Source organism: Acartia tonsa, chromosome 10 (assembly GCF_053477335.1).
Source record: "Acartia tonsa isolate MP-2025a chromosome 10, ASM5347733v1, whole genome shotgun sequence".
NCBI lineage: Eukaryota > Metazoa > Arthropoda > Copepoda > Calanoida > Acartiidae > Acartia > Acartia tonsa.
In genome coordinates this window covers 3,980,961-3,993,133 of record NC_137269.1, presented here as the reverse complement: position 1 = coordinate 3,993,133, position 12,173 = coordinate 3,980,961, and the positions used below count along the sequence as shown (strand labels likewise).

The following is a 12,173-nucleotide window of genomic DNA, read 5'->3' as shown; positions in this document are numbered from 1 at the left end:
GGCGCAGTCGCAAGTGTAGTAAATAAATTTAGAATCATATGAGATAAGTATAATTGTTCTTACAGATATGTTGTAAAACTTGCTAATTGAAATATATATTTGAATACCTAAATTGTATATCTATAATACAAAGTAAAATGATGTCTGTCTGTCTGTCCGCCCGTCCGTCCGTCTGTCCCTTAAGATCTATGTAACCGCTAAACCGATCTGATTCTACTCTTCAGGGTTTATACCTATTGGTCCTGTGGTGGTTTTGAGCTATTTTCTTGGGGGGTGGGACACCCCCAACCCCCCAAAAATGAAAAATAATTCTTGGGAAACTACTTCACATAAATTATTGGCGGCAGCACTAGAAATAGATTTTTTTCTTAAATTAATTTATTTTTTAATTACTTCATGGGGCAAAGCCCTTAGAGGCTAGGGGCGAAGCCGCTAGTGATTTATAGAATACAATACATTTGTATCTCCAAAAAGAGTAAGTAAAGGTCGTCTTAGAAAGGAATTTTCTTTCTTTAAATGAAACCTAAGTTTTTTACAATATCTCAAATTCTGTATGAAAAATTCATCCAAAGCTACTGTTGGTGTTATTTTTTGTAGTAATAAATTGAATATTAAACGTTTTACTGAGGTCTAAGTGACATTAATTAACAATTAGAAAATATGTATAAACTGACACGAATATTTAGGGATAATACAATGGTGAAAGAGAAGGGTATATGGACGTCCAAGGGTTGGGTTAAAGGAGTGTTAACCCCCTCAAACTTTGAAACCCCTCATTAAATCCCCCCCTAAAAATTTTAGAAAAGAAATCGTATCTGACAGTAATGCGATTAATCATGCAATGTTTGAAATAGGAAGGACATTTCTTACATTTGAAAGATAAATGAAAACATAATATTGTAGATAATATTTACTTATTATACTTCTAATCGTTTTTAATAATGATATTATCGATTATATTATTCATTATTTGGACAGAATCAACTATTTAGCAAATGGATAACATAACAAACCCTCTCCGTGAGACAATGACCGATTAATAAGTGTACATCCCCAATTATGAGACTTAAATCACCCATTCTGTAGAGAACGATTAGCGGTTGAAACGTTTGGACACTTCACTCAATAAACCAACCAATCATAATTCAATAAAAATCCCAATAGCTTGTATGCCGCCCCCAATGATAATCATTAAGGGAGGGGAGGGGGCAACGGCGTCCAAGCTTTTTTTTTATGGGGGGGGGGGGAGAATTTTAAGGATGGGGTAATTTGTATTTAGTGGAGTAAAATGGCGTGAGAAGCGAAAATCTTTGTTACCCCCCAAATTCGTTTTTTTCGGGAGGGGGGTGTAATCACCACTTTAACGAAATTGGAAAAATTGCTACGACTTCTTTAACTAGGATAATCATTTATTTCGAAAACAAAACATAGGCAATGTTTTATCATATAATATTAATTATGGCCTACGCCACTAGAGGCCTCTAGGAGATATTTACTTCATTTTATTAAGTTTTTAATTAACATAATTTTTCACGACAAATAAGTTTCTTCCATAAAAAGTATTCATAACAGTTTCTGAGATCTTATCAAACAGAAATCCTACTTCTTTAAATTACAGAATAGTTTCTTCTATAAAAAAAAAGACAACATTTTACCCATTTAGTATACAAAAATTTACATCAATCTATTTAAATACATTTAAAACACTTTATATTTAGTATAATATAATAACCTAAAACACATTATTGATATAATTTTAACATTTAATAGAATATTTACATTACATTTGAATCATAACTAAATTTTCTTTATAAAAGAAAGAAAATATAACTAATTTTTACAAAGGACCAACAAATTTTAAAATGTTTATAAAATAGTACAGACAAACTATTTAAAAGATTAAGATGAAAAATGATTTAAGTATTCCAGTAAGGCTTTGAAACCGATTAGAACCAGTTCTCAGCCATAGTGAGAAATCGTGTATAGCATATTATTACAGACAATTTCAATCAATGACTAAAAATCATAAGATTTATTCCAGTTTTTTCAGTCTGGACCTTAAGTCCCTAGGGGCCACCAAAACTGGTTTTAATAACTATTGCATATTTAACCCTAATTCCCGGGGAGAGGGGGCTATTGAAAATGTGCCCACCCAAAAATATTTTATTGCCTATTACTTTAAAGTGATAAAAGATATCTTAAGGGGCTGGACTATTAGTGATAAATCAATATAAATATCGAATGATAACAAACAAAATACCCCCTCCGAAGATTAAATTATTGGTTTAAAAGTTAAGACACTTATAGTATCCACAGTTTTTGAGTGTAATTTATAGTCTATTGTCCTTCCCTTCCCTAAATGGATATACATTATCAAATAATTGCCAACGTAACATTAAACTAATTTTGGATCTACTGCAGTTCACGGTAAAATATTGCTGGTAAGCAATATTTCCAAAAATCTATGAATTTTAAAGGCTGCTAGCTGCCAAACGGCTGAACGTACAGATCATACCCGCACACCATTTTAAGCGGCATAAGAAGGCCTACAAATAATCTGGAATAGCCAAGATCCAACTATGCACAGGGAAAGCTTCACTGAAGAAAAAACGCGTGAAATAGGTCTTTTTCGCGCATTTCTCTTCACTGCGAGATAATTATGCATTATTGATTTATAGCTATTCCAGATTATTTGTAGGCCTTCTTATGCCGCTTAAAACAGTGTGCGGGAATGATCTGTACGTTCAGCCGTTTGGCAGCTAGCAGCCTTTAAAATTCATTGATTTTTGGAAATATTGCTTACCAGCAATATTTTACCGTGAACTGCAGTAGATCCCTAATTTTTGTAGAGTTTTATAAAATTTTTAATAAACTAAACCAGGGAGGGGGGTGGGGAGAGGGCAATTCACCTTCCCACACTATATTAATACCCCAGATGTGTAAAACACAAAACTTTGTTTGTCTGTTTGTCAGTTACTATTAAATTATTTTAAAATCTTAGTCCTGAATTTTACATTTTAATATATTCTAACATTAATTAACACGAAGTTAAAAAAATCATTTTTGAATAAACCAGTACTTTTTAGAGATTCAACTTTCTTCTACACATTCGAGAATAAAATTAAATTATTTATGAAAATAAGAAAAAAAAATATCAAAATATCTAATAAATGTTTAATGAGTTTATTGTTATTTTTTAGCTAATAATTATTACTAAAGTCAGTTTCTTTTTTCCTATTATTGCTATAAAATCTATGAACATATAAAACGTATTTTTTCTCTTTGTTATTAAATTTATTTGTTATCTTGAACTGAAAAGTATTTTTGCTTAAATTTCACATATTTTATTATAGAAACAAAAAATGGCGGGAAATAAAATGCAATCTTTGCATTCATTGGCTGTTTCAAACTAAAAATGGCGCGAACTAATAAGAAACCAAGCACTGTGATAGGTTGAATCACTTGAACGAAAGGTCACCCCGCATTATCCGCTTGAAAGTGTTTTTAAACTGCAGGTTTGAGGCAGCGTAGCAGAACGGATTCAGAGGACTAAAATCAAAATAAAATTATGTACATATAAGGTTTTTTGTTTTCTGTTTAAGCCTTAATTTTATTTCTATATCTGTCTGTCTGTTAATCTGTGTTTTTTCTGTCTGTATGTTTTTATATATCTGTCTATTTTTCTGCATGTCTATCTATCTATATATCTTCCTATCTATCCATGTATGTGTATAGTGTATACCTATTAGCATAGCATAGAAAGTAAGCAATCATACAAACATGAACATTGATACAGGCTGTCTATCAGTCTGTCTGTCTGGTTGTCTGTCTGTCTATCTGTCTATCTACCTATCAATATATGTATGTGTATACCTATTAGCATAGCAAAGAAAGTAAGCAATCATATAAACATGAACATTAATACAGATTGTCTATCAGTCTGTCTGTTTGTATATCTTTTTGTTTGTCTGTCTGTCTGTCTGTCTGTCTGTCTGTCTGTCTATCTTTCTGTCTGTCTGTCTGTCTGTCTGTCTGTCTGTCTGTCTGTCTGTCTGTCTGTCTGTCTGTCTGTCTGCCTGTCTGTCTGTCTGTCTGTCTGTCTGTCTGTCTGTCTGTCTGTCTGTCTGTCTGTCTGTCTGTCTGTCTGTCTGTCTGTCTGTCTGTCTGTCTGTCTGTCTGTCTGTCTGTCTGTCTGTCTGTCTGTCTGTCTGTCTGTCTGTCTGTCTGTCTGTCTGTCTGTCTGTCTGTCTGTCTGTCTGTCTGTCTGTCTATCTATCTATCTATCTATTTATCTATCTATATATCTATCTATCTATCTATCTATCTATCTATCTATCTGTTTATCTATCTATCTTTCTATCTATCTAATCTACCTATCGATCTATGTATGTGTATACCTATTAGCATAGCAAAGAAAGTAAACTATCATATAAACATGAACATTGGTACAGGCGGTCTGTCCGTAAGTCATGCTGTCTATCTGTCTGTCTATCTGTATGTCTATCTATCTATCTATCTATCTAATCTACTTATCTAGCTATCTACCTATCAATCTATGTATGTGTATACCTATTAGCATAGCAAAGAAAGTAAGCAATCATATAGACATGAACATTGCATTGGTACAGGCGGTCTGTCTGTAAGTCATGCTGTCTATCTGTCTGTCTATCTATCTATCTAATCTACTTATCTACCTATCTACCTATCAATCTATTTATGTATGTGTATACCTATTAGCATAGCATAGAAAGTAAGCAATCATATAGACATGAACATTGATACAGGCTGGACAGAAAGAGGCCACAATTGCCAGGATATGAAATGGTGTCCAACAGGTCACGAAAGCACCTGTAAAAAAGTTTGTATTTAGTTATTTTCACAGTGAAATGTTCCTGGTAACGATTATCTCCAAAAATCTATGAACTTATAGATTATGCTAGCACAAAATTCTACAAATAATCTGGAATAAAAAGTGGCGGAGATTTAACAATTTAAAAAGTTTAGTTTTCATGAAAACTGATGCCTTTTTAAATAAACTAAAAAAAGATTATTGTCCTTTTATAAAATGACATACGAACCCCAGTAAGTTAATTAATGGAGAGGGGTTTAAGGGTTCCCGTGGGAGGGTGAAGGTACTCTTCCCCAACAACTTTCCCTGAACCTACATAAAGCTTCACTGTAAATTAAAGCCATGTCGTTCTAGCTGTCATTGTGATTTCAAGGTAAAGAAAGACAGAAATCCTGTTACTTTATGTAAGAATTAGTGGAAACGACCCTAGTCTTTAGGGTCCCAGTCTTCTAAGTTAGAAAAATAGCTTAATACCACCTTCGGACTTTAATCTGAAAATGAAATAATCTAAAACCATTACAGAAGCATTGGTAAGCTTAAAGATAACTCAATCAGTTCATTCAGTAGTTATTGAGATCTTAAGCTTCTGACAAAAAACTATTAACACTTCATAAAATAGGATTGTACCATCCTTGGTAAAATATACAGGGATATAAGGGGATAAGACAATGAACTATAAATTGACGTACTTTTCTAATGAAGATTACCATTTCTTTAGATTACAATAAGTGGTTGAAACGTTTGTACAATCAACTTAATGAACCAACCTATCAAAAGATAAATATTTCCCCCCCAAAAAAAGAAAATGTTATTATAAAACTTTGGGTATTAACCAATAAACAGTCTAATATCCCCTACCTCCCTGTAAAATATATTAATTAATCTATAAGAATTACCTAAAATTAGTGATATGGTTTTTAAGGCTTTCCTCGCCCTATTCTCTGTTTTCTGTTTGTCCCGTTTCTTTCTTCTAAATCTTATCTTCTTCCCAACCTTGTTCATCCAGTCATCCCTGGAAATAACAATAAAAATTATCAGGGATCTAAAGGGATAAGACCATAGTCAAAAAACACAAAATTAACCCTTTTACTGATTGATGGTTGAAACGTTTGGACACTCAAGTTAATCAACCAACCAATCAAAATCAAATGAAAGTCCTAAAGTTGTTAAGCCAACGAATATGAAAATGTTATCATAAATTTTTGGGTACATTAATAATTTTGGTGTAACTAGACAAAGTGTCTCAAAAATCAGCCATATGACGTCATAAAAGTGAGGGACATGAGGGGAGAAGTGGAAAAGAAAACCCCTAAAAGGAGATGGATAATCCCTCATTTTTATGACGTCACATGGCTGATTTGTTTGGACACTTTGTTTAGTTACAGTTTAGGTGATATAAATAAATGGATATTGCACCATATTTTCGTTTAACCTAATAATTTGGAACTTCAAGCTGGCTAATATAAGATCCAACCCCTTTATTCCACGCGTATTAGGGGGGCTTAGCTGAGGTTTGTTGATTAAAATAAGAGATTAGAGGTGTCATGAGCTTTATTTAACCTTGCCCACATATTGGGGACCCTGTCTCGATTTTGTATTGGGCATTTAAAATCAGCAAATAGCATCGGAAATATAAACCCAGACATACTACATTCTATAAACAACCCGTTTAAAGAATTTTTTCTCTAGAATTAAAAAATCAAACTTACCTCGTATCATTTCCAGTATTAACAAACTCTTTGTCAACCTAAAAAGTAAATTACAATTAGCATTACGATTACGATAAACAAAATAACCCCTTTTGTTGATTAAAATTATTGGCGGTAAAGTTTTGACACTGGTGTAGTTTCTTTACAGTACAGTGTCTTTCTCTAAAGTTTGTATATTTACAAAATGATAAAACTTATTCAGTAAATATGTTAGATCAATTTTAAGAGCGCAAAGAACTCAGTCGGACAGACGGATGTCCAAAGCCTTGCGTTAGTTTATCACATCGTATTATAGACAGGTTTCCGCGGATATTAAAATGAAAAATTATAAAATCAAAATCAGTTTTGTTAGACCCGAGGGGCCAAGGGACCAGATTAAAGAAACTGACAGTAGGTTTAAAATTTGTATTTTAATAATCATGAAAAACTGTCTGTAATACGACGCTAAACATGTTTTTTTTTCAGTGTGACTTATAACCGGTTCTAGTCCATCGGATATAAATTGGTTGTTCTAAAAATGAAACCATACCTGTTGAATTTCATGGAGACTTGAGTTAGCCTCGTCCCCGCTACCTCCCTCGCTGGCTAACTTCACCTTACCACTCATTCTAAATAGTTGATATCCTTTGATATAAAGTGTGTTACCTTTTTTTATGTTTTATTATTATTTGGCTACAACTTGGTCAAAAATGCTTCTAAACCAGAACTTTTTCGACCGAAGATCTTAAATAGTTCCTTTACAAGCCCAATCAATCAGTTTTAAGATATCTTTATATTTCAAGGAAAATTGATGAAATACTAAAAAACGGCAAATTTGGGTGTTACCTTTTATATGCACAGATACCATAAAATCACCAGAAAAAAATACTTATTTTTACTTTTCTGTCATTTTTAAATTTTGATTCTGTTAAATTGGCTATTCTTGAAGGGATTTATGCATTGATTATACTGAAACATAATATTGGACAGAAATTAATGTATTTAAAAAAAAAAAATTTTTGGAAAATAAGAAATTCGACCTCTATCACTTCAGAGGACAGCTGCCAACCACCAGTTGACTGGATGTAGTTAAATACTTGTTATCAATAATAATTAGCCCAAAAAGTAAAACAAAATTTTTTTACATATGGTAAAACATATGGTAAACTATGGTCCGATTTTTGTATTTGTAGCATTCTCCAATCAAGAGAAATCCCCAAACATACAATCATGGTTTTTAAATTCTCCAATTCATAAGGTAAATATAGCAGTTTTTAAAAGATGGTTATGTTTCTTGTTACAACTTTTAATTGAAGACTGCTACAAATACAAAAATTGGACCATAGTTCAATAGATGAGTTGTCATAACGCTCACATGTTTGGATACCATCTGGGTCATCATCACCACCAGTAAGAGCGTCCTTCAGATCATCATCCCCAAAATTAAGATTTAGATTATCATTTTTTTTGCCATATTAAAAAACTTTTTGTTTTACTTTTTGGGCTAATTATTATTGCTAACAAGTATTAACTATATGCTGTCAACTGGAGGTTGGCAGCTGTCCTCTGAAGTGATAGAGGTCGAATTTCTTATTTTTAAAAATTTTCCTTCTTTGAAATACATTAATTTCTGCCCAATATTATGTTTCAGTATATTTCAATGCATAAATCCCTTCAAGAATAGCCAATTTAACAGAATCAAACTTTAAAAATAAGTATTTTTTCTGTTGATTTTATGGTATCTGTGCAATTGCATATAAAAGGTAACACCCAAATTTGCTGTTTTTTTAGTATTTTCATAAATTTTTCTTGAAATATAAAGATATCTTAAAACTGATTGATTGGGCTTGTAAAGGAGCCATTTGAGTATCTTTGGTCAAAAAAGGTCTGAATTGTGAGCATTTTTTACCAAGTTGTGGCCAAATAATAATAAAACATAAAAAAAGGTAACACACTTTAAAGTAGTAAGGTTTTTTTGGTAGGGGAAGAAAGTCACTCAAAAGTCAGTCACGTCACGTCATAAAAATGAGGGTGATGAGAAGAGAAGTGGGAAAGAAAACTCCTAAAAAAGAGATGGATAATCCCTCATTTTTATGAAGTCCCGTGTCTGTTTTTTGTGTGACTTTCTCCCCCTACCTTTTTTGTCTGAAGCTTAAGATCTCAGTAACTAATGAAGTGATTTAGTTCTCTATTTAGGTAAGCATCAAATAGATCTCTCATGTTTTTTAAGAAATTTAATTTTCAGATTAAAAGTAATTCAGTTTTTTTAATGCATTTAATTAGATAAAAAATCCTTACCTGGATTCTTGACTGCTAGACCCTCCCATACCGGTACTCGAACCTCCACCCACAGTTCCGGGCATACTGCTTAACCTTGCCGTGGGAATGGGCGGCTGTGGTTTACCACCAGCTGGCGGGGGCGGCTGATTACACTGCGCCACATGGGTCAACGTATTTCCCGCGCAATTTCCCGCCATTACTATCGGCGCCTGTGATTGGTCACAGCGCTGGAGAGAGCCGGGCTGTGGTTGGTGAGTGTAGGATGAGTTGGCGCCCTGTGGTTGGCTGCTGTTACAATTAGACTGCTGGGTAGGAAGACCTGTGGATTTTGTATTCTGACTACAGTGGGTTTGATGGTGCAGATGTTCTCTGTAAATACAACTTTAGTTTAAATTTCATTCGCTAGATGTCCAAAACCTAGTTTAATATCATACTATATTAAAATTTATATCCCTTACTATATTATCTTATTATCAATCTCTTGCAATCCAACTATTTCTGTCTTTATGTTGCTATCCTAATATTTAGCTTTCTTTCTCTTGATATATTTCAATCTATCTTTCTTTCTCTTGGTATCCTACTGTCTATCTATATTTCTCTGTCTATATCTTGCTATCCTACTTTCTATCTTGCTTTCCTACTTTCTATCTTTCTATCTCTTTGTATCCTAATCCATCTAATTCCATCTCTTGCTATACTACTATCTATCTGTATATCTTTTCTAATCAAATATCTATCTGTCCATCTATTCCTATTCTACTATCTATCTGCGTATATCTTGATATCCTAGTATCTATCTGTCTATATCTTACTATCCTGCTATCTATCTGTCTATCTTTAGCTATCCTACATTTTTCAGTCTATCTCCTCCTATCATACTATCTACCAGTATATCTTTCTTATCAAATATATATCTGTCTATCTATTCCTAACCTACTATCTATCTGCCTATTTCTTGCTATCCTGGCCTAGTATCTATCTGTTTATCTTTTGCTATCCTATAATTTTTCTGTCTATTTCTTGCTATCCTACTATCCATCTGTCTTTCCTTGCTATCCTATAATCTATCTATCTATTTGTCTATCTCATGCTGTCCTACTATCTATCTGTCTATCTCTTGCCATCTACCTAACTTTTGCTATCCTACTAACTATCTATCTAACCTGTTTATAGAATTATTAACAGTAGTAATCTCTGAAGAAACCCTGCATGGGGGCTTTGGCTTTGGCAACGTTGGGGGCTGAAAAATAATAATTTAAATTAGGGTTGGCAATCCGAATCCGGAATCCGTCCAATTTTTGGACAATTTTGGAATCCACAATACGTTATTTCAATAGCGGATTCGGATAGTTAATTGTTAGGCTAAAATTAGCGCCTTGGGTATTTTTGGTTTAAATATATATTTTAATTTTTGGTTTTGGCAACGTTGGGGGCTGAAAAAATATAATTTTGAATACATATTAGGAATGTAAAATGGACGTGTGGATATATTAATGTACACTCCCAATGATAAGACACAAAATTACCCCTTCTGAAGATTACAATTAGTGATTGAAACATTTTGACACTAAATGAAATAAACAATCAAATGCGATAAAAGTCCCCACGGTTGTTAAGCCAACGAATTAGAGTAAGACTTTGGGGACTAGTGTAATAAACGACCCAATAGGCCCTCCCTTCCTGATACGTTTTACGGATTAAACACATTTTAATGTAGAAAATATTATTTTCATTTTCAACTCTTTTTTTAAGAATTGAACCAAGAACAATAAATTTTTAGGTTATAAAATAACTTCTATTCAAAGAACATGTTATATAATAAACCCTTTGTTTTATATTTAATTTTAAAATATAATAATAGATGTAGAATTTACGTAAATATTATAAAAGGGGAAAAATTGTCTTCAATAAAGGTTGCTATTTCCCCTATTCAATATTGGTCATTTCGTTAATCTGATAAGAAGGGAGGGGATGGGGTGAAGGGGTGAAGATGCAAGTTGTAATAAATCTATTAATAGATCTCTAAAAAGCAATAGATATAGAAAGTGTAGATCCTTAATCAATTTATTGGACCAATAGGAACGCTGATTAGGAACATTAGGAACAATCAGACCATATTATTGGTTAGAAAATATACATATTTTTGTACGAAAGTATAAAGCTTTGCTTGATGAAATTAATATAAATCCTTATAATAAAGTAACAGGATGTCTGTCTGTCTGTTTGTTTGGGTGTTTGTGCTGAAGGATCTCGCTAACAGCTGAACCGATCGGGTTCTCCTTAACAAAGTAGCTTCTCATGGGTCCCAGGAAGGTTTATAACTATCTTTGGGGAGGGTACGACCACCCACTCACGACGAGAAATTGCACTAATAAAAAAATGTGATTGGGGGGGGGTGCCCCCCCCCCCCTTAAAAAAGTATTTTTTTAAAATCCAAATAAAAAACTGTGATTTAGTTTTCAACTCCCCCCTCCTCAAGTGCCCCTAGAGGCCTCCAGGGTCGTAGCCGCTAGTAGGACTCAAGATTGTGTCTGATTGTCCATCTAGGGTGATTAATCTACAGGGTGCGCCACATATCTAGGGACTTTTTCTAAATTGTAAACAAATGAACATAAAATCGTCAATTTTAAAGATTTTATCAAATTTTAAAAACTGGGGAGCAAATTAGGTCTATGACTATTAGATCATTGAATAAAATCGCCGCCAGCATCAATCACCGCCTCTACCCGCCTCCTCAACCGCCGGCAGGCCAAGGTCAGAATGTAACTGTCCAAGCTGGCAAAGTTCTCCTTGATAGTGGCAATGAGGGAGGTCTTTATGGTATGGGTACGTCTATTGGTACATGCTTCAAAGTAGCCCAAGGTCCAAAAGTCCATTGAATTAAGATCGGGCTGCTGGGAGGCCCCATTTCCTTAGGAATGTGAGTAACCGCAGGATCCAAATTCATCCAACTTTCAAGCTACCCTTTGACACGGAGGCTCTTATATGGACCACAGTTGTGCTAGAACGACGTTTTATACCTTTATGGAAATGGCAGGAAGATTCATCTAGGGTTGTCAGTGTAATTCACAGTCTAAAATGAGTTTTAAGTTCCATATGGGTCTCTGACGTCGAGAAACGAGAAATTTTCACGATTTTACACGATTTTTGACGTTTTTGACATCTTTAAATCTGCCACGTTTCACTTTGCCGGAGTACTAAAGCCAAGCCATTTTAGATAAAGAGCTGTGGTCTTTTCTAGTGTCTTACTTATGTATCTAACAGTATTCCCAGCAAGTTGCATAACTCTAGCTCATCTACAGATGAGCTGAGGTCCGATTTAGTGGGCCCTAGTTGAGAATCCAGATTATACCACC

At 33.8% G+C, this 12,173-nt stretch overlaps 1 protein-coding gene across 1 annotated transcript in view; it reads right to left on the bottom strand.

The window, feature by feature from the left end:
• Positions 1-1,669: 1,669 nt before the first annotated feature.
• LOC145329206 (uncharacterized) overlaps positions 1,670-12,173 on the bottom strand; it is a 114,229-nt gene continuing 103,725 nt past the window's right edge. The window contains exons 30-36 of the mRNA XM_080173257.1: positions 9,981-10,057; positions 8,836-9,186; positions 7,088-7,166; positions 6,559-6,596; positions 5,746-5,861; positions 4,731-4,848; positions 1,670-3,549 (exon numbers count right to left, since the gene is read on the bottom strand). Coding sequence (XP_080029383.1) covers positions 3,459-3,549; positions 4,731-4,848; positions 5,746-5,861; positions 6,559-6,596; positions 7,088-7,166; positions 8,836-9,186; positions 9,981-10,057 — 870 coding nt within the window. The 3' untranslated portion in view covers positions 1,670-3,458. The remainder of the gene's footprint in view (positions 3,550-4,730; positions 4,849-5,745; positions 5,862-6,558; positions 6,597-7,087; positions 7,167-8,835; positions 9,187-9,980; positions 10,058-12,173) is intronic.